The 23,103-nt window shown below is 45.4% G+C and overlaps 1 protein-coding gene across 1 annotated transcript in view; it reads right to left on the bottom strand.

Moving 5' to 3' along the window:
- Positions 1 to 9,061: 9,061 nt before the first annotated feature.
- The window catches only part of LOC135820096 (C-type mannose receptor 2-like), a 59,119-nt gene continuing 45,077 nt past the window's right edge, over positions 9,062 to 23,103 (bottom strand). The window contains exons 7-9 of the mRNA XM_065333405.1: positions 22,581 to 22,784; positions 9,431 to 9,823; positions 9,062 to 9,072 (exon numbers count right to left, since the gene is read on the bottom strand). Coding sequence (XP_065189477.1) covers positions 9,062 to 9,072; positions 9,431 to 9,823; positions 22,581 to 22,784 — 608 coding nt within the window. The remainder of the gene's footprint in view (positions 9,073 to 9,430; positions 9,824 to 22,580; positions 22,785 to 23,103) is intronic.

Below are 23,103 nucleotides of genomic sequence, written 5' to 3'. Positions count from 1 at the left end.
TTTGCAGGTAGGTTTGCTTTGGGGTGTAGACCGACATTCCAAAGCCCGCACAAAATCTTTTGAAGGGAACCATGACATTGGCATACCCCTCAATATTGGCCCAATATTGGCACGATTTATGGGTCTACAAACGAGCTACGGCACAGCGTACAAGAACAAGCTACGAACAAAACTCGATCAAGTCAACATTACCTCACCTTAGAAGAGTTCTTGGGGCAGCACCACTTAGCCACGCCAGCATCCCAGAAGACGAGGGCAATCATCCCTTGACGCCACAAATGATCGTCCTGAAAATAGCCAAATTACAAGCGCTGATAAAACTGCGAGCTACGTCCTCAATTAGCAAACACTATACACCGGCAGATAGTAGAACATCTCTTCTAGCACTGAGGACATGTCCCCCATCATCCTTTTTGGGTTTTCTTGAATTAAACAATTTTGAATTTTTCCACTCGACCATTCTGAAATACGTCCAAACTCATACCTGCGCAGGAAAGCTTGCCCCTCCGCGACGTCTAGTCAGCAATTTCTACTCCAACACCACTCCCAGCGCTGCAGAACAAAGTGTATTGTTGACTCTGACAAGGAAAAGCAGCGGTGATCACTTGTCACTCCAAACGACAAGCCTCTCCTTGCGCCACCAACATAATTCGGTGCAACAGTTGATGCAAAAGTGACTGAATTTTTGCGTGTAGTTTTTGGATTTTACTGCAAGAGGAATGAAGAGATCACGTGCATCGTGACGTAGGATAATGCTTTCTGGTGCACGACACAATGCACATGATCACGATCGTTCCCGAGGCGCTATTCGAAACGGACCATGAGGGAGGAGGTAAGATGCATTATGTTTCTTGCATGCTCTGCTCAGAACATTCAGAAACTATCGTTATAGCACTAGCAGTATTGCATTGGCAAGAATTCTTTGAGATATTTCCTCTTGCAGTAAGAACAGGGATGCATTTTTTCACACTAACCTCGCTCCTCCTGAACATGGTTCAACAGGAACTAAGGCTAGTTTACATGCTGATGATCCACGTAGATCTGCAACAGCAAGGAATGACCGTTGTCCATGCGGTATGTGGCGCGCCCACATGGCAGATTTCTTACGTCATGAACAACGTGATTTGACCCAACTCGCCCTAGTCTGTGTGCTGCATTTTGAGGGAAAGTCCCGGCTGGAAGGCCTACAACACGACATGCGTGCTCTTGAGCTGGACATCAAGATGCACTTGATCCGATCTTGATCAACGGGTGATCCATGTAAGTGCAGGTGCGCTTGATCAAGGTGACTCGGAACAACTGCTGAACCGTGATCTACGAGACCTGGCATTCTTGTGTCACGAAGCACGTGATTTCATCATTCCTCTTGCAGTAAAATCCAAAAACTACACGCAAAAATTCAGTCACTTTTGCATCAACTGTTGCACCGAAAAATGTTGGTGGCGCAAGGAGAAGCTTGTCGTTTGGAGTGACAAGTGATCACCGCTGCTTTTCCTTGTCAGAGCCAACAATACACTTTGTTCTGCAGCGTTGGGAGTGGTGTTGGAGTAGAAATTGCTGACTAGACGTCGCGGAGGGGCGAGCTTTCCTGCGCAGGTATGAGTTTGGACGTATTTCAGAATGGTCGAGTGGAAAAATTCAAAATTGTTTATTTCAAGAAAACCCAAAAAGGATGATGGGGGACATGTCCTCAGTGCTAGAAGAGGTGTTCTACTATCTGCCGGTGTTTAGTGTTTGCTAATTGAGGACGTAGCTCGCTGTTTTATCAGCTCTTGTAATTTGGCTATTTTCAAGACGATCATCTGTGGTGTCAAGGGATGATTGCCCTCGTCTTCTGGGATGCTGGCGTGGCTAAGTGGTGCTGCCCCAAGAACTCTTCTAAGGTGAGGTAATGTTGGCTTGATGGTGTTTTGTTCGTAGCTTGTTCTTGTACGCTGTGCCGTAGCTCGTTTGTAGACCCATAAATCGTGCCAATATTGGGCCAATATTGAGGGGTATGCCAATTTCATGGTTCCCTTCAAAAGATTTTGCGCGGGCTTTGGAATGTCGATCTACACCCCAAAGCAAACCTACCTGCAAAATTTGAGCAAAATCTGAGAGATCGACTTGCACATATGTTCTGGTTTTCTCAGACATGCTCTCTTAACTAGTCCATCATACATGATAGTGGAGTTCAGTAGGATGTTGGCGTATTGGTTTGTCACAATTCGTCTTCGCTTAGCTTCCCCTTCTATGTTTATTACATAAACTTGAGCCTCCCAAGTTGGGTGGTCTGTTGCTTTGCGTCGTCGAGTTGTAGTAAGGCCGGTCTGTCCAATAGTCTTACTGGTTTCGTCATCATCCAGTAACTTTCGGCATTCTTTGTTGCCGTGATGCGTAGCTCGAGCTCTTCTTCGTTGCGCTTTCCCCTCTTGGACCTTTCCGAACCTGAGCCTTCCAAGTTGGGAGGTTGTTGGTTTGCGCCTTGGAGAAGTGTTGGAGCTAGGTGCCAGGTCGCCGAAAGTCTCAGTACTCCTTGTCAGTTTTGTGGCATTTTGTCGCACTCGCTGACTGTATAAGATCTGGTTACGTTGGTGGACAGTTAGTCATAACTCGTAACATTTTGTCTTCCTTTTTTCACCATAATTTAATTGGCTCACCATCCGAGTTAAATAATAGTGGGGTTTATGTAGCAACCTAACTCATTATCACAAGGGAGGGCCTGCATTACCTCATCTGAGTAGTCTGCACATCATCGGGCTCAGGAAATAGACGCCATAAATGGTTTCCGTTACGGCCCTTGAAATTTGGCTATTTTAGCGATGCAATTTAATGATATCTGGGGATGCTGGCCATTGCTTTCCTGGATGTAGTCGCATAGCTCAGTGGGCTAATGACGTGAAGACTACTCAGGTGAGATAATACTGGTATGGTGGTTGTCACGTACACATACACATCAACATGCTGGTCCAAACTACATCCCGAACATGTTGGGTAACTGATGTAAAACGAGGAGATTTGACAGATTTTCGCAATTTCTCAAAGTTTGCGAAAATGGACATGCCACGTCTTGCAGCTAAACTCTTCGTGCACTTACCTGCAGACAACTTCTTGTTGCAGATGTAGTTGTACCTTTTACTACAGTGATCCGTTCTCCAATATGATCTCTCAAATAATTGATCGTTTGTTTCTGATGGCAAACAGTCGACAGAGAGAAGAACTTAGATTGTTGAGGTAAAGGATAGCATATTATGGCCTCCAATAAGGTCAGTTGACAGGCCTCAAAGCTCATTCCTGGCTAGTAGCTATCCCTTTGATACCATCAAACAATTTAATATACTATTGCAAACTATAGACAAGGATAAATTTATAGAAGAACTAAATGGACCGAGGTACTACAAGTTACGGCATAATGTCCACTAACACCAGCCAGTAACTTGTAGAATGTCAGTACCGTCGGTCAGTGTCGTGCAATGTTATCGCATGAGCTGATTGTTTAGTAACCGGTGGTGTTAGTGGACATTATAGCGTAATTTGTAGTTCCTTGGTCCTTTTTACTTTTTATAACTCCATAACGGGAAGCTTTAACCCTTTGAGGACTACCACAAATGACCTGGTTAACAGTTCTAGCGCATCTTGGATGCTCAGTTACAGAAATACAGGTAGACTCCCTTTAATTCGAACCTCGAATTGCCAGGCCCCAACTTCGAATTATTCGGAACTTCTAATTATCCAAATGCAGCCCCATGCACTGATATGTATGTCAAAATGCTCAAAATCGAATGCTGATTATGTAGCATGAGGAGGGGAAGGTGAGCGCAACCAAGGGAAGCACAAGCTGAAAGTCTCAGCTGTGAAGGACGTTGGCGGATGTTCATGCATATCAATGACGATACTGGCAAAACCACTGGACAATACGGCAAAGGGCCCCAGAGCTGTTTTCGCACCAGCACATCATTTCACTCTCATGTTATTGGGCCTTTGCCCATTTGAAGTTGCGAATTCAAATAGATACAAAGAAACAAACAAACATTTCTTGAAAGTAGCCTGGATATTAAGATTTCAGGCCGTGCATGAAAACGAGCGATCATTTCGCTCACTACTGGCCGCGAACCCAACCATGCGAACCCAACCATGCGAACCCAACCATGCGAACCCAACGCTATAGTCCAGGACCAGTGCACAATATTTGACTCGTGGGTATTTCGTCCCTTTCGGTCCAGCAGCAGCCGATCGACAAAGAAATATGCCACCTGTTCAATCAAGGGAAATTCGCCCGCTCCAACTGCCGCTTCACCCACAGATGCCTCCCTTGCGGCCGCTCTGGTCATGGCCAGCCCACATGCTCTGCTGGTCAACCCCACACCTCCAATTAGCACACACGCGCATTGGTCATCTGTAAATATTCCCCTGCTGTTTGAAGAGTGTTACGGAATCTCAGCCATTCCGTTCTCCGGGACGCAGGACACAAAGGACAAGACTTGTTTGGTTTACATTATATATTTGACATTACAGAAATCGAGACTAAACTCAAAGGGACGAACACGAAGACTGACAAAAGGACTGTCGACTACAAAATCGCGCATGCTCATATCACACATACACGCGAATAGACGAGATAGTTTGGGGAATGCCATCACACAGGAAAACAACACATCATTTCAAAACACCTTCCCCCTTGATGACATTCCACAAAATAATAAACGGACACCCCGTTCCACATGCACAACAGCAAAAGGAACCACAGCAGAACAGAAAAAACAAAACGAACTATCAACCTAAAGCCGACGCTCAATAATAAAATCCGGGCCAAGATCCAGGGCCAAACGAAAACCTAGAGCTGATGCTCTACTCACAGGCCACGACACAGGGCCAACCGAAACACGGGAGCCGAAGCTCCAACAAAATAATAACATGCGCACAGCAGCGCAAAATATATCTACAACAAATAACAATGGAGAACAACAGAACGACGAGAAGAGCAACAGAACGACAACAACCCAACTCAACCAATACAGCAACAACTGAACAAGCAACGAACTGAGTAGAGAGAGAACAACACAGCGAGCAAGACAACAACAAGACGAACAACAAGGACGACACACAGTCGGTGATGCCAGACTCGTCCACTGTCCTCTGGCGAGCCACGGCCACACGCTCCGTCGCGGTTCCTGCCATCTCAGGCTCCAGTCCACAGTTCTAGTCCACCACCTTCTCTGCCTCCTCTCCGCGTCGTCTTCCGCTCCCACCAGCTCCTCACCTCCTCCGCTCCCACGCTCTGCTTACTTCAAAGTAACAGTTACTTCGTTGTTGACGACGATGACGACGAACAGACTCACTTCAAACTTACTCATCCTCTGCGTCCTGGGTTTCGGCACCATAAGTTCTGGAACGGAACGTGACTCCAACTGCACAACGACCCAACCCCAACCAGGCATAACCACAGCCAATCCAGGGAAATACAGGGATACAGATAATATTTATAGCAGTACCAAATTATAGTATATTGAACGTTGCAGTCCATGAGAAATCTGAAGGAGATCGAAAGGAACCCGCCAACTACTACCTCAAGCCCGGAACATATGCATCTCCGGAACTAACTCAGGCCCACGTGCTCATGCACGAGGTCACAGGAAACATGCATCAGACAGTTGGACAAAGCAGCAAGTACTATGACTGTACTGAAGAGATAAGACGTCATATGTAGAACCAGCAGTAGAATGATCCGCACACAGCACGTACAGTAGCATACAGCTCGCAAGCATCAGCATGACTCATGAGTCAGACACACAGAAGCATGCACACGCTAACTCTTGATGCAAGACACAAAAGCAAATAAATAACATTGTCATAAAGCCATAGTTCCAGTTCAAGAGCTATCCCAGCACCCCGATAACGATTTTGTGCATTCTCTTTATCACGATATGCGCTTTGGGACCCGCATTGGCTATCGTGGTAATATATTCCGCCTTATCACCCCTAATCTCCCTTCTGCACTGCAAAACCCTGCCACCGTCTCTGCTTACCTTTAGTTTGAATGCAGGCGTGGCCACATGGCAACGCATTATTCCCAACCCACGCTTCCTAATATCCGATTTTATGGCGTTGGCATTGTGCTCAAGAAGTCTGGCGGCATACGCCTCACCCTGCATTTATCTGCTCCTAGCGGCTCTAGCAATAATGGGGGCATTTATCGTGACGAATTCTCCCTGCATCATGTCACGGTAGATGACGCAGTACGCTGCATTTTTCCTGCAGGGCCCACGGAGCTCTCCTTTCTAAAGTTGACATGAAGCATGTCCTCCGGCTCTTCCCTTTTTCCTGGATGACTGGCCCCTATCTGGCATACTTTGGGAGGGTTCGTACTATGTCGATAAGGTACTACCATTTGGCCTTCATATCCTTCCCATTTACGACAATGGAATGAACCTCTGAGGGGCAGAACGAGAGCTGCGTGAGTCCCTGAACGACCTCGACCAAGACCAGCTCACCACCGACCTGGCGTTACTTCGCATCGAGTGGAGCTTCAACCCGCCATCTGCTCCGCACATGGGTGTAGCCTGGGAGCGCCTGGTTAGATCGGTGAAGTCCACCTTGCGGTTGATACTGCATGAGCGTGCTCCAAAGGACGAGGTAATGTTGACCCTCATGATCGAGGCAGAGAGTCTCGTCAACAGCCGGCCACTGACTCACGTGCCAGTGGACCCCAACGATCCGGAGAGCCTCACGCCTAACCACTTTCTGCTCGGCACATCTAGTAGCATACAGCCACCCGGAGAGTTTACGGAGCGCGACCTGTGTTGTCGCAAGCAGTGGCGTCTATCGCAGATTCTAGCTGACATGTTCTGGCGACGTTGGCTGAAGAAGTATGCCCCCAGCCTCGGCACACGCAAGAAGTGGCGTGGCGTTGGTCAAGAAATCAGTGTGGGTGATGTAGTAATCATCGTGGACGATCAGCTGCCGAGGGGCTCCTGGCCCAGAGGTCTCGTCACTGCCGTGTTTCCCGGGCGTGATCGGAAAGTCCGAGTTGCAGACTTAAAGACGGTAACCGGCACCTTCCCCCGACCAGTAGTCAAGTTGTGCCGCCGGAATGTCCTCAGCAGTGCAGCTTAGTAATCAGGCTTGTGAGTATGCCTGTTACCGGGGGGAGAATGTTCCTGCCTGATGGTTGAACTTGTGAGCAAGATCGACATTGTTTGAATTTGTTGTGGACTTTGTCTTTGCTATTTTCGTTCTGTCTATTCTCTCACCTTTCTTCTCTCTCACGTCTTCTGTAGAACTGCTTTCCAGTCTGTCTCTCTTCTCTCTGCTCTTCTCTCTACTCTTCATCATAAGAACGTTTCTCTTCTCCATTTCTTCGTTCTTGTACTTCTCTAAACTTCTCTACTCTCCTTTCTCTTCGTTTGAATTTCCTTGAACATGACGTGAACATGTGTTTTTTGCGCTTTGAACAGTCTTGATTTTCTTTTATGTTTTTTGCCAAATGTACAGTGAACTGTGCGCTGTGTGTGTACAATGCTGCACGGCTAGCGATGCGCTTTCTTTGGTACAGGCTTTTTCTGTTGTGTCCGTGATCTATGGCTTTTTTATGCAGTTTCCACCGCTTCGCTGCAATAGTTGCTGTTTCCTTGAAGGCGAACTGCGATGCCTCCATTTTCAAAGAGTTGGTGGACAAGCCGTTGATTATTCACTCTCATTGTAATATCAAAAAGTATTCTTTCTAGACCAAAGAGTGGTATATTTGATAACATTTAATAACGATAGAAATTTTTACGATACTTCTCCAGACGTTTCGTTGTTCTGAACAACATCGTCAGTGGATTCTTTATCCACTGACGATGTTGTTCAGAACAACGAAACGTCTGGAGAAGTATCGTAAAAATTTCTATCGTTATTAAATGTTATCAAATATACCACTCTTTGGTCTAGAAAGAATACTTTTTGATGCCTCCATTTTCGTAGATGGTCTTGGTGCGCGAGGAGCCGAGCGGACCTCGTGGCTTTTTTGTTTAGTTTCTTTTTGAGAGTTTTCAGATTTGTTGTTGTTTGTGAATACACTTTATACAGTCTTCAAGTGAGCAGTAGTTTTCGATGTGTGGTCGTGACTTGGGTTGTCCGTATTGCCCTGAACAGTATAGTGCGACAGATGCTGTGAAAAATTTCACCGGCGTTTTAATTTAGGCGTTTTGGGTCGGTGCCGAATATAGCCGAAATTAAATAGCTGCTGAAAATTTGTACATTTACAGTATAGTGTGCACACCCAAAGCTTCAGGCGAAATAGCACGTCATATTTCATTTGAGACCAGCGGGAAATTAGATGACAACGTCCACTAATTTAGTATCTGTGCGCACGAATGTGCTGTGCATGTGTTAATTTTGTTTTTCAGCTTTGACATCAAACCCTGTGGTTCCATGCCTAGCAGAACCATCTTGCAAAGTTTGAGTGATGTAGGTTGAACGATCGCGCCGCCAACCATACATTTTGGCATTCTCTTCGTAGTATACCTTCCACCATTAAAATTTCGAACTTCTTGCTGAGAGGGGTAGCTTGCAACCTTGATATGGCTTGTTCCAGGCATGCTGTGAAACGAAACCCTGTTGAAGCAGTGGCAGGTATCTACCCTGCAACTGCTGCAACAAAAAATGATTCGATCGGAGAAAGCGTGAGACCGCGAATCTCAGTTGAATATTGAGCATTTCAAGCCTTTTTAGACGAAGATGGAGTTCTTTATGGAGATGGACGTTGCGGCAAAGGACATGGTTTCCGACTTCTGGTGTCTGGTGAAGCCAGGAATCATTTTGTCCAGTCCGGTCGGCAGCCTTACTGTCGGTAAGCTTGTGTTTGGATCCCGTTCAGCTCGATGTGGTAGATCACAAACAATTTTGATATCGCACAAATTGAACTCTGCATCCTGCGTACGGTATTTATATTCAGAAAATTGCAAAGTGTCTCTGTGTGGCCGTCATGTGCCACGAGAAACTCCAATCAAACTCTTATGACCTCTACCTTTTTGATTGAATGTCCGCTTCATTTGAACAACGACCCCAACAATCGAGGACAGCTTTGCAATGAAAAATACAGCTATACTGGAGCTGAAAAGAAAAAGAAAAACACGTGCTCAAGATGAGACTCGAGTACACGCATACTCTTCCAGCAGGTTCTGTGGATGTCGCTCATAGACGCGTAATTTCGCGTGACGGCCCTAGTACTGAACTTTGTACATAATATGTACAACATGCACGAGGGTCACTTTTGTCAGTGCTTTAGCTGTTACCTGTCACGTTCTGCACCCCTGTCGAGTATGGTTAGAAAAAGTCAGGTATAAGCAACCAGCTCGTTGCATTGTTCTGTGGCTGGGGCCAGGGAGGGAAAATAAGATCTTAAATGCAACATTCAAGCAGTGTGTTTTGTGAGTGGAGAAATAAATAGCGGGAGTCTGAAGCAGCTTACCAATAACACTGCAGAGGGCTCCCCTCCTTGTGTATGGTTGTCTGTTGTAGAACCATTTGGCACAGGTCCAATGACGGTGTGCAAGGTTTTCCAGTTGCTGGTGGTCGACCCAGGAGAAGGAGCCCTCTATCTTCTGGGTAGAGAGACCGATCCAAACACGCTGGTTGAAGTGTGGTTGGTTTTCTAAGATCAACTTCATTATGAGAATATTTTCCTCTTTGGTCCTAGCCATGGCGATATCACCGCCAAGCCGTTGGCACTCAGACCTGGCTTCGGACCAGGGTAACTTGTCAGCACTTTCAAATACTAGGTAGAAGCAGGTTTGGCCATCCTGAACCCATCCAGCCTCGCACATGCCCTGTGAGAACGCGGGAGCAGCTTGCCGTGCATAAGCTGTATAAGGTGCAAAAGTGAGACAAGGTGCAAGAAATGAAAAATAGCACTCCAATCCAACATGAGCCAAGCATCTCACCCAGGCATATCTCTTAACCCTTTACCAGCCGTACATAGTGCGAATGCGTCGAATTCGACGCATTCGTTTTTCGCTCTGTAAACCATGGCCTTTTGCCGCACCGCGGTCGGAATAATCGCAAACTACTGCTGAAAACCTACGGAATCACCTACCATCGAGAAAACCGTGTGCTGCAATTCATTTTTCTCGAGAAAATCGCGGTTGAATGCACCTGGGTGAAGTTGAAATTTCAAGCGTGACGCACTTCATGTACAAACAGCTATAACTAACTGTTACTTCAGTCTGCCTACTTCAAATTCAACAAATGACGGCTCATTGGAAAGCTATTGAACGCAACTTTCCAACGATGTTTCATTCGATATAGCGCGAAGTAAAATACTCAAGCGCCGAAGCTCGAAGTCCAGGAAACAGGTTGAAGTTGGAATTTCAAGCGTTTGACTCTGGCACATTTCATGCTAAACAAGCATAGAGCACTGTACAAACAGCTATAACTTTGGTCTGCCTACTTCAAATTCAACATATGAAGGCACATTGGAAAGCTATTGAACGCAGCTTTCCAACAATATAGCGCGAAGTAAAATACTCAAGCGCCGAAGCTCGACGTCCAGCAAACGGGTGGAGTTGAAATTTCAAGCGTGTGGCTGTGACGCACTTCATGCTGAAGTATGTGTTTGCCAGTGCACAGCCCATGCGTGACATGCACCAAAATGAGCGCTAGAGCAGCCTGGTTCTGCTGGTGTCTGAATCTTGACAGATGAACTGGTGCATGAGCTGAAGCTGAACAGTGCACATATTGTCATGGTCCTCGAATTTGCTAATTCGGCCGCATTGCTCGAGTTAGTGTTCGCCATGAATGGCAACGTTTCTGATGTTATCAGCTTGGTTTTAGTCTCATATGAAAGGTAATTCTACCAGCTTTCCAGAAATATAAAGGTGTCAATACAAATTATTTCCCGTTTAGTCTCTATTATCAATCTAGTGCAGTAGGGGACCCCGTTTTTTACATATAAATCCTGCGGCTGGTAAAGGGTTAAGAGAGCATGTCTCAGAAAACCAGAAAATTTGTGCAAGTCGATCTCTCAAATTTCGCTAAAGTTTTGCAGGTAAGTTTCCTTTGGGGTGTCGATCGACACTGCAAAGACCGCGGAAAGGTTTCTGAAGGGAACCTTGAAATTGGCATACCCTCAAAACTGGCCAAAAAGCACATGGCCAGCAATCAAGGACATCTGAGAGTTGTAATTTTTGTACTCCTCCGAGGTGTGATTTTTGGCGTGCTGGGCCAAGCACAAGGAAGCCAACTGCAAAAAAAACTGCAGAAAATCGTTGTTGTTTGATCCTTTGGTGTAATCTTTGTTTCTAGTCGAAGCTGGTTGCTGTTTGGAGCAGAAACGCTGAAATTGACTATTTTCTGCATGTACTCATACATGTACTCATGTACTCAGGCATGCAGTCTCACTCGTATTTTAGCTATTTTTCTGGAATGGATGCTGCTCTGCGCCCCTTGGTGAACATTTCCTGCGCTCGTGGAGCAGCTGAAAAGGACCACTGGTATGTCTGGTTCCTGGTTTGAAAGTGGAGAGTCGACTTTTGTGCCTTGAAAAAGGAGTAGAGAGCGATAAAGGTACGTCTGTGGCTGATTTTTGAGTGCTCCTCGTACATTTTTGATCGTGATAGAAATTCTCAGACCAAAGTCAGACCAAAGTCAGCGCGATGATGGTCGTACAGTTTTCCTGTGAATTTTTTAGTTGTTTCATCTCGTATCTATGTCAGTATCGTGATGGTGAAGTGGAGAGGGTGATTTTCTTCCTCTAGGCTTCGTTCGGCCGACTTTGCTTCGTCCTCGTTGAAAAGTGATCCTGAAAAAAAGGTCGATTCGCAAAATTATGTTGATTTTCAATGTACGAGATGACATGCGATTGCTGACTATGCATGATTCATGGGACTACAAACGAGCCACAGCGTACAAGAACAAGCTACGAACAAAACTCCATCAAGCCAACATTGCCTTAGAGGGCATGTCTGAGAAGCCAGAACATTTGTGCAAGTCGGTCTCTCAGATGTTGTTCCCATTTTGCAAGTACAGTGCGTATCGGTTATAGTGTGGTCGTATACAAGAATATACTGCTTACAAGAATGAACACTCATTTTTTCAAAATCATAACACATATTTTATGAAACTCGGATGTTGAGCCATAAATAAATGTAGAAGAGAAAAGGACATATGGATACGAGTTAAGAGTAACTCTCCATCACTGTAACATGATACTTTATACAGTCAGAAAGTGCAATAACTAGGCACAAAACTGACAGAGTACTGAGACATTCGACGTCCTGACACCTCGAGTTTCATATTGCACACCTGATGAGCCGTCACGAACCATACGGCGAAACGTACGTCGTGTGAAACAACTTGTTTTGTAGTCAACTAGTCCATCACAATGTCATGCATGAGGAGTACTGTAGGAGTTTGGCTTTCGGCTTGTACAATTCGTTTTCGCAAAGCTTCCCTTTCTTTACTTATCTTTGATATTTATGACCCACCCAAGTTGGGTGGTGTGCTGCTTTGCTGCTTCGAATTGTAGTTAGACCGCTTTGTCAAATATCGTACTGGTCTCGTCATCGTCCAGTAACAATCGACATTCTTTGTTCCGTTGGGACTGTAGCTTTTGCTCGTTTTCGTTGCGCTTGCCTTCCCCTCTTTGGTCTTTCCATAACCTTGAACCTTCCAAGTTGGAAGGCTGTCGGTTAGCGCTACGGAGATGTGTTGAAGCTAGGTGTCAGGACGTCGAATGTCTCAGTACTCTGTCAGTTTTGTGCCTAGTTATTGCACTTTCTGACTGTATAAAGTATCATGTTACAGTGATGGAGAGTTACTCTTAACTCGTATCCATATGTCCTTTTCTCTTCTACACATATTTTATGTGTATATTTATTCTTACAAGCAGTATTATCGCATAGTAGAATATATCGGCCCTAAGAATGGATTTTGTGTAGCAAAATATGCCAGATTAGTGCAAAGTGTATCGCCTGTAGTAATAACATCTGTGCTCTGTGCATACTCAATACAATAATATTCAACACAAAAAGAGAGTTATGTCCAAGGGAGCATTGGAGAATGACTTTTTCTGTCCAGTCGGACTCTTTCTTCCGACTTCTCTCGTATCCGCTGCTCCGCAGTCGCCTAGCACGACCGCGAGTGTGATTGATCCGTGTGTATCATGTGTACGAGTACGTGTCCACATGCCAAACGTGCGCGCATATGATAATTATGTCACACGTGATTTATCGTGTGTAAGAAATATCGGCAATAAGAATCAAATGTCGTTTTTCAAACACCCACGCTATAACCGATACCTACTGTATGCAAACACTATACACCGGTAGATAGTAGAAACACCTCTTCTAGCACTGAGGACATGTCCCCCATCAGCCTTTTTGGGGTTTCCTGAAATAAACAAATTTGAATGTTTCCAGTCGACCATGCTGCAATACGTCCAAACTCATACCTGCATAGGAAAGCTCGCCCCTCCGCGACGTCTAGTCAGCAATTTCTACTCCAACACCACTCCCAACGCTGCAGAACAAAGTGTGTTGTTGACTCAGACAAGGAAAAGCAGCGGTGATCACTTGTCACTCCAAACGACAAGCTTCTCCTTGTGCCACCAACATTTTTCGGTGCAAAAGTTGATGCAAAAGTGACTGAATTTTTTGCGTGACGTAGAATAATGCTTTCTGGTGCACGACACAATGCACACGATCACGATCGTTCCTGTGGCGCTATTCGGCACGGACCATGATGGAGGAGGTAAGATGCATTATATTTCCTGCATGCTCTGCTCAGAACATGCAGAAACTAGCGTTATAGCGCTAGCAGTATTGCATTGACAAGAAATCTTTGAGATATTTCCTCTTGCAGTAAGAACAGGTACCGGTATGCATTTTTTTCACACTAACCTCGTTCATCCCGAACATGTTCATGGTTCAACAGGAACCATGGCTAGTTTACATGCTGATGATCGACGTAGATCTGCAACGGCAAGGAATGACCGTCGAGCATGCCATGAACTTGATCAAGGTCGCTTGGAGTTGACCAGCGCGCGGCCTACACTGGTTGAATGGGGCACGTGGCGCACCCACATGGCAGATTTCTTACGTCGTGAGCAACGTGATTTAGCCCTACTCACCCTAGTCTCTGTGCTGCATGTTGAGGGAAAGTCCCGGGCTGGAAGGCCTACAACACGACATGTATGCTCTTGAGCTGGGCATCAAGATGCACTTGATCCAATCTAGATCAACGGGTGATCCATGTAAGTACAGGTGCGCTTGATCAAGTTGACTCGGACCAGCTGCTCAGCCGTGATCTACGAGACCTGGCATTCTTGCGTCACGAGGCACGTGATTTCATCATTCCTCTTGCAGTAAAATCCAAAAACTACACGCAAATATTCAGTCACTTTTGCATCAACTGTTGCACCGAATGATGTTGGTGGCGCATGGAGAAGCTTGTCGTTTGAAGTGACAAGTGATCACCGCTGCTTTTCCTTGTCATAGTCAACAATACACCATGTTCTGCAGCGTTGGGTGTGATATTGGAGTAGAAATTGCTGACTAGACGTCGCGGAGGGGCGAGCATTCCTGCTGCGGGAGTTTGGACGTATTTTAGCATGGTTGAGTGGAAAAAGTCAAAATTGTTTACTGCAAGAAACCCCCAAAAGGATGATGGGTGACATGTCCTCAGTGCTAGAAGAGGTGTACTACTATCTGTCGGTGTATTGTGTTTGCAAATTGAGGACGTAGCTCGCTGTTTTATCAGCGCTTGTAATTTGGCTATTTTCCAGACGACCATTTTGTTGCGTCAGGTGATGATTGCCCTCCTCTTCTGGGATGCTGGTGTGGCTAAGCGGTGCTGCCCCAAGAACTCTTCTAAGGTGAGGTAATGTTGGCTTGATGGAATTTTGTTCGTAGCTTGTTCTTGTACACTGTGGCGGGGCTCGTCTGTAGTCCCATGAATCGGGTGATTTTTGGCCATTTTTGAGGGTATGCTAATTTCAAGGTTCCCTTCAGAAACGTTTCCGCGGTCTTTACACAGTCGATCTACACCCCAAAGGAAACTTACGTGCAAAATGCGAGTGAAATTGGAGAGATCGACTTGCACAAATTTTCTGGTTTTCTCAGACATTCCAATTTCAAAATTGGATTTCATGGAGAATTTCAAAGTGTTAGGAAATTAGAGGCAATATGCCACGTACTGCTCTGTTCTCTCCGAAACTCAACACTTGCAAGCCAGATATGAAAGAAAGAAAAAAACTTGAACCAGGGACCTTGCTACTCGCAAGCAATGCTCTAACCAACTGGTAAACTGCCCACTGCCTGTGAAAATGCTACAACCTCGTGTAGCCAGTTCGCGGACGACACCGCAAAAATTTCCATCGCAGGCAGCTACATTGAGTGTGAAGCTGCGCTACAAAGAAGCGTCGATGCCGCAGCAGAATGGCTAGAGCGCTGGCACCTGCTAGTCAATAAAACGAAAACCGTCATCCTCCCGTTCTACCATGCTAACCGACCCCCACCACGACTACCCGAAATAAAACTTAGGCAAACCCTACTAGAAACAGTAAGACAACATCGTCACCTCGGCATCATCTTTCAGCACGACCTAAGATGGTCAGCCCACCTTGACTTTGTGCTGAAGAAAGCCGTAAAATCTTTCAATATTCTCTTTAGGCTCAAATCAACTCTACACACTAAATCACTCTCTCTCTCTCATTTACAAAACATAATATCCTGCCTATAATTGAATATGCATGCATTGCTGTCACCCCGCTCTCAATCGCAGCCCTTGACCGTCTTGAGCGAATCCAGCGCAAGGCGGCCAGAATCTGCCTCCGTCTCCCCCTCTACACTCCTCTGAATCATTCAACACTGCTCCATCGGCTCAAATGGCCGACAATGTTCTCTCGCCGCAAAGTGAAGCTCACCCTTCTTGCTCACTCCATAAAATACCAATATGCCCCACAACACATACGCATGCTCAACACCCCCGCTCAAGTTACGGCCCAGTACAGCCTTCGACACGCACGCACTTGGCACCTCCCACCCTCCTGAACCGATCGCTGTAAAGACTCCCCACTGTACAAGTCCCTAGAATACTACAATGCCCTCCCTGCTAGCATTTGTGACGTCTCCTCCCGACCTGCTTTCAAACAAGAAATCTGCTCACTGCTGATTAACTCAATCTGCTCCTGCAGCGCTCACCCTCTCCCATACTTGTAAAGTTCAAAGTGATGTCAATCACTTTCCAACTGTTTAACCCACAATCTCACCTTCTCATATATATTTATCTCTTATTGGCAATGGTGCCATCGTGAGAATAAAGAATTCAACTGAGCTACAGTATGACTCTTATCCACAGTGATGAGGGCCCTCTTGATTGGTGTGAGTTGCCAGTATGATGCAAGCTAGATATTGATTGATCGAAGAAGGATAGATTTACCATCACTGTGGATAAGAGTCATACTGTAGCTCAGTTGGTTAGAGCATTGCTTGTGAGTGGCAAGGTCCCTGGTTCGAGTCCCGGTGGTGTGACTGATGATTTTTCTTTCTTTCATATCTGGCTTGCAAGTGTTGAGTTTCGGAGAGAAAAGAGCACCCGGTTGTCTCTATTATTATCATTTTCTGTCTCTCTCTCTCTCTCTCTCTCTCTCACTCTTCCTCTCCTGGGAAGCTCCTCATGCTCATTCTCCCTTTCTCTGTCCATTTCCCCTTCCTGATGCGTAGACCAACTGTTGAACCCGAGACCTCTAGGTCGGGGGAGGTTGACCTACCTCATCGGCACGCATGCCACGCTCCTCTGTGTTGTCAAAGTTCGCTTGTCCACTTTTGTCTACCTCCCCTTTTATGTTGATGGCCAGTGCTTTGTAGTAAAAAAAAAAAAAAAAAAAAGTACAGTCTGTATCGGCAAGAGTACATAAACCAGAGTGTGCAACTCGGGATGGTTCCTGTGGGAGCGTAATTCGTGCACTACTTCATTTCTGACTGCATGGTAAGCCACAGGTACGGTGAAAGGTTGCGTAACCAGTCACGGTGGTGCAGGTCACTGAGTTTGTCCTGATTTCGGTTTTTTGAAACGGATAGCCTGGTGAATTTACTTGTCAGCGGATGTACGCAGCATACGCAGTCACACAAAAACACCGAAATCCTAAAACAAGACGACTAAAATCATGTAAACTTGGTTGATTTCCGGTCTGTGAAACACGAAAATTTGAGCTGTACGCAAGTCGCGGCTTGGCTGACCTCACCAGGGTGACGTAGTGCACGAACTGCGCTGTTTCAGATCTGATATGCACAGTTGCACACTCTGGTTTATGTACTCTTGGTATCGGCTATAGCGTACCCTTTTGATTTCCGTGATTTTATCACTATAACCGATGCATCACTATACTCGATGCGATCGATTTTTTTCTTTTTTCCGGTCGACACATGAAAGGCAAGGAAATACTTCCAGCATGGCGTTTTGACAAATGAGCATGCTGCATGCTGCATAGTTGACAGTGCCCGCATTTCAAAAAAAAATTCTTTTCTGTACATGGACATGTATCACTATAAAAATAAGCAACGTGAAGAAAGTAAAAAGAATAGGGCCTTGGATATTATTGCTACATGTATTTTAAAGTTGTCACTATAGCCGATAATAATTAGTGTGATATGCAGTTTTTGATTCTTTGTTGCCATCATAATATCCGATATTTCATTACATCCGATAATATTGGTTATAGTGATATTTTTACTGGATAAAATACGTTTTGCTTTTGAATTTTGATATTTTGTACCAATATCACTGTAGCCGATATATTCTTATATCCGGTCACTCTATAGCCGATACAGACTGTACGTGGAATGTGGCCTCTAATTTCCTAACATTTCTCAGGCTGCGTTTACACGACAATGTTGTCCCTGCCCTTTTGGAGGGTATGTGCCCCTTTGGGCACGTGTGTGCTGGGTACGCGTGGTCGGGGTGCGGACTGCGCAGGTTGCGCATGCCTGCATATTATTGTACGCATTCTTGTTGTTTGTGGCCTTCTTCCTGAGACTCTCCTTGGAGTAAGACTAAAATAATCTGTCCTCTGAGTGTGGCATACGTGTGATGTAAGACTAAGAGAGTAATCGGAAGGGCTATCGTCGAGGCATAACACCCCCCGACGACAACAACGCACCGCCAGTTTTCCGTTTTCAGTCCCGCATTTCTTGTTTCGTTTTCGTGCGTTAACATGATGAAAGCTGATCCGAGTTGGTCTAGGTTTGCATCGTTTTCGTGCGTCTACACGGGAGAAAAGGATCTGCCAAAGTTCGCCATGTGCCAAGTGTTGTCGCGGAAGCACCAGTCACACTCAATGAATGGTTGAAAACACGCCACACGACAGCACTCGTCACATGACGAAAATTGTAAAAACAATTTTGTTTGATTGTTGGTTCCGTGTAAACGGCCGGAAACGGAACAAACGTGACGGAAAACGAGGCCAGCAGACCGTCTCGACTGTTTAACACCCAAATTTATACGGCAGAACATTTCCGTTTTCAAATTCTTCCACCTTGGCCAGCGTTTTGGCTTTCTTCCGTTTTGGTGTAAAACTTTTACGTTTTGCTCTACGTACCGTGTAAATGAACCATGCATCCGAAAGGATTTTGTTGCGTTTTCACCCCCAGCGTTGTCGTGTAAACGCAGCCTCATAAATGATCACACGACGTCAGGAGATAGCTGCAATTGCAAGTATATTCGTTCCCATTTCCATCATAACGCTGGTTCTACTTCACCGAATTTGACGATCTTGGGCTCGTTGGAAAGCTCTTGGAACGAGGATAACAGAGAGCCCAAACTCATTCAGGAGAGCAATTGCTGTCTGCTACTGAATGCCAGGAACACCAGCTGAATACCAAATCCAAAACGGGAATAGTCCTTGTCTCGCCATTTACTCGTGCTAGCTCAAAATCATTCAAAAATGTTCTAACAGACTCACAAAAGACGTGACAAAAAAGTGCTGGCCAGGAAGAGGGGAAATCCCACTTTTGAACGAAATTTGCACTTCGCTGACGCATGAGAAATCGAGCGAACGTTCGAGCACTTGCCACTCTGTTATACTAGCTTTCGAGCCGACGGCTTAGATTCTCTGCTACCTCGTAGGTATTTCGATTGTTGAATTTGGTTGAGATTTGACTGAGTCGTGACTCGTTGAGTGCACTTGCACACATGACATTGGCATCATTGGAATTCGAACAATGACCTCCAAAGGGTTAAACTGTCATCAGCAAATCCTATATATAGGATTTGGTTTCTGACTAAAAGATTTCGCTAAACAACCTATGCAAATTGATGAAATGGGTTTCATGAGGTGTTTGGAACTGTTTTCCATACATCTCCGTAGGAATAATCCAAAATTCAACCCGATCGGCCAAATTTCGGGGTGAAACTTCCGCTGTAGCACAGGTAAAAGCACTAGATATGCCAACCTGTGGCAGTGCTCCCCAATCTGTTACAGGCATATATTCATGTTATCTGTGTACTTATTCAGCATACAAAGCGTTCTATATTACTTTCCCTGCCAGTTCTATCATCCGTCAGGCAAAATAGCATGTCATAGTACATTTGAGGTCAGCGGGAAGAAGATGACGAAATCCACTAATTTAGTATCTGTGCGCACGAATGTGCTGTGTGTGTGTGTAACTTTGTTTGTCAGCTATGACATCAAACCCTGTGGTTCCATGCCTAGTATGTAGGTCAGAACAATCCTGCAAAGTTTGAATGATGTAGGTTAAACGATCGCGACGCCAACCATACATTTTGAAATTCTCTTCGTAGTTTCGTAGTGTACCTTCCACCATTAAAATTTCGAACTTCTGACTGAGAGGGTAGCTTGCAACCTCGCTAGGGCTTGTTCCAGGCATGCTGTGAAGCGAAACCCTGTTGAAGTAGTGGCGAGGATCTGCCCTGCAACTGCAGGGGAAATGATTCGATCTGAGAAAGCGTGAAACCGTGAATCTCGGCTGAATATCGAGTATTTCAAGCCTTTTCGCGAAGATGGAGTATGTTTTGGAGGACGTCGCGGCAAAGGACATGGTTTCCGACTTCTGGCGTCTGGTGAAGCCAGGGATCATTTTGTCCAGTCAGGTCGGTAGCCTAACCGTCGCTAAGCTTGTGTTTGGATCCCGGTCTGCTCGATGTGGTAGATCACAATTTGAATATCGCACAAATTGAACTCTGCATCGTGCGTACGGTATTTTATATTCAGAAAATTGCAAAGTGTCTCTGTGTGGCCGTCCTATGCCACGAGAAACTCCAATCAGGCTCCTATGTCCTCTGCCTTCTTGATTGAATGTCCACTTCGTTTGAACAACGATCACAACAATCGAGGACGGCTTTGCAATGAAAAATACAGCTATACTGAAACTGAAAAAAAGAAGAAAAACGTGCTCAGGATGAGACTCGAGTACACGTGTACTCTCCCAGCAGGTTCTGTGGATGTCGCTCATAGATGCGTAATTTCGCGTGACGATCTGCATCCATTACAACACTCTGGATAATGCAGAACACTCAAATGCTATTATATGAGCTTCCGGCTGAGAAAAGGATGCTATTGTCCTCATGTGCACAACTGAGAAAAAGGATGCTATTGTCCTCATGTGCACAACGGAGAAAAGGATGCTATTTGCCTCATGTTCACAACTGAGAAAAGAATGCTATTATCCTCATGTGCACAACTGAGAGAAGGATGGTTTTGTCCTCATGTTCACAACTGAGAAAAGGATGCTATTGTCCTCATGTTCACAACTGAGAAAAGGATGCTATTGTCCTCATGTGCACAACTGAGAAAAGGGCACTTGAAAGCAGGATACTTACTTTCGCGCTGTAAAAGCTGCTTTCACATCTGTGGCTGTAACTTTGTGATACTTGGAGATTTTTCAACATTTCTGCATAATCAATCAGTGAGACTTATAGTTTTAGGTACGCTCTCTCTCTCTCTCTCTCTTTTGTGCGGACATATCCGCCCTGATTTGTTCTAGGCAACTGGCGTACACTCAAATAGGAACTGTATTTTCACACACAATCCAGTAGTTGAGCCGCGCCAAGCTAAAAAGTGGCTTAGCGTTTTGCCAACAAATCGAGAAAATCACCAAAACGTCACAGTCGGAAAAATTCTACTCGAGCGCAGTCGCGAAAATATTCACTTTCGAGCACCCTTTGAACCTTTCAAGTAAAATAGTTTGCAAGTGGAGAAGAAGAAAGAGGCCTTTTATTTTTGAGCAACACTTCTTCAGTGTTCCCTCTTTCATCGTTGTGGGGATTTCTTGCCCCTGCCAGAGATCGTAATGGAGCGTTCTGGAGAATGTGGAGGTGAGCAGGATGACACTCTGTCTCCGTGTGCGCCCAACCCCACTTGACGAGGAAGATTCGCTCATTCATAGTGGCCGTGTTTCTCATCGCGGCCACGACTAGAGCGGCTAGTATAGCTATGGGGAGACGTGTACAAGCCGTCCGACTATCATTCTGACAAGCTGCCTAGTGAGTTGGCTCTTGCTGCGATGTTTCACTTTGTTTCGGCACCTTCAAATGTTCATGACGTGGCGTACTGTATTCCAAAATTTCCTCATTTCAAGGCCAATGGTGCCACACGACAAAGCGACGAATTGACTCTACCTGTAAGCATTATTGTGGTGCCTTCTACCACTACCTACACCAGGGAAGGAGAATGACATGGACTAGGACGGACAAGGAATCAGTGCCGCTTTTTAGCGATGTGCTGTCTGCTGGACCTACACGTACGTGCAAGGGACGGATGGAGCTCGATCTCTGGCACAACACTACGAGCTACATGAAAGGATTAATTCATGCTGGCATAGGTGATCGGAGAGAGTAACGGACTGTCTTGGTAAGACTTAGATGCGACATATCCCAGCCCAGTGAAAATATAGTCACAGACTCACAACATCATTGAAGGATATGAAAATTCGTGGTGCGTGAAGAAATGACATGAGATACATAGATCAGTTATTTATTCTTTCTTTGGATCTTCTAATTAGAACACAAGTGCTCGTTCTTCTTGTATTGCTTCCACACCTGCTAAGCTTTGTCTCCACTTGGTGTCCCATGGTTTTGGGAGTTTGGGCCGGTCTTCAAATCCTTAGTGTCATTGATACCAGGTATGCTGTGACATGTGCGCAATGTATACGTATTTATGGCACATAATACATTTCAGATGGGCACCAAAATTTTCCTGATGGAAGTTGGATAGGTAGACATCACTTTGGCATGGAAAAAGAAATTTCCAAAAATTATGCCTAAGCCACCTTTCTGCTTGGCTCGGCTCAGTTATGTTTTGGTCTTTTGCAGCCATCTTCAGGAATGAAGTTTTCATGCAAAAAAGGCGGTATGCAAACTCACAAAGAGCACCACCAAGTGATCATGCACGTAAAGGGAAAGCATCCGGAGAGACAAGAAAGGAGAGGTGCTAGATGTGCTGGAGTGAAAACGAGCTGCCAGCAAACAAGTGCTGTATACATGTATGCTGCTTGAGGGGGCCTTCAGAATTTTGATATGCCTGCCCTATATGGGAATTTAGCAGGTTTTTGGAGCAGTGCACAACCTAATGGATTGGGTTTTCTATTTTTCAAATGCCAGAAGCTAACCTGTGTGCGGTGCAGGCAACTCGCAGATGTAGCCCATGGTCCGCGCTCCTGTACGAGTAAGACATGGTTGCAGTCCCCACAAACCGTTCCTGCTTTCGGGCGAATTGTCCCCAGTAAACATGTAACCACAATGTGCCACAGTGCCAAAGCCATTGAAGAAGTGGTGCCTCTTGCAATCCCAATTTAAGTACGATGTGGTTGTGTCTGGTGAGCAAGAAATTAGAGTAAAAAAACACAATACAGGTCCTCCCCCGTTAAAACCCAGACTTTCGATCATATCTGATCGATCACTAAAACCTTCGTCACTCCATCGTGTCTTGTGCAAATTCAACAATCGAGGGTTCTACGTGGTAGCGGAACTCCAAGCAACTCCAATGCAACAACCACCAAAGAGTTATGATGTCGGATTCCAGAGATATCTTGCTCCCTCTTCTTATCTTGGAAAATTCAAATTTTCGTTCTCTTCGCCATTTGGGGGAAAATCCCTTTTCGTGTGCTCTTTGGCGCATGATAATGACATGAT

The sequence above is a fragment of the Sycon ciliatum genome, chromosome 6, assembly GCF_964019385.1.
Source record: "Sycon ciliatum chromosome 6, ocSycCili1.1, whole genome shotgun sequence".
Taxonomy (NCBI): Eukaryota; Metazoa; Porifera; class Calcarea; order Leucosolenida; family Sycettidae; genus Sycon; species Sycon ciliatum.
Note: the sequence above shows the minus strand (reverse complement) of the source record. Positions and strands in the feature narration are given on the sequence as shown.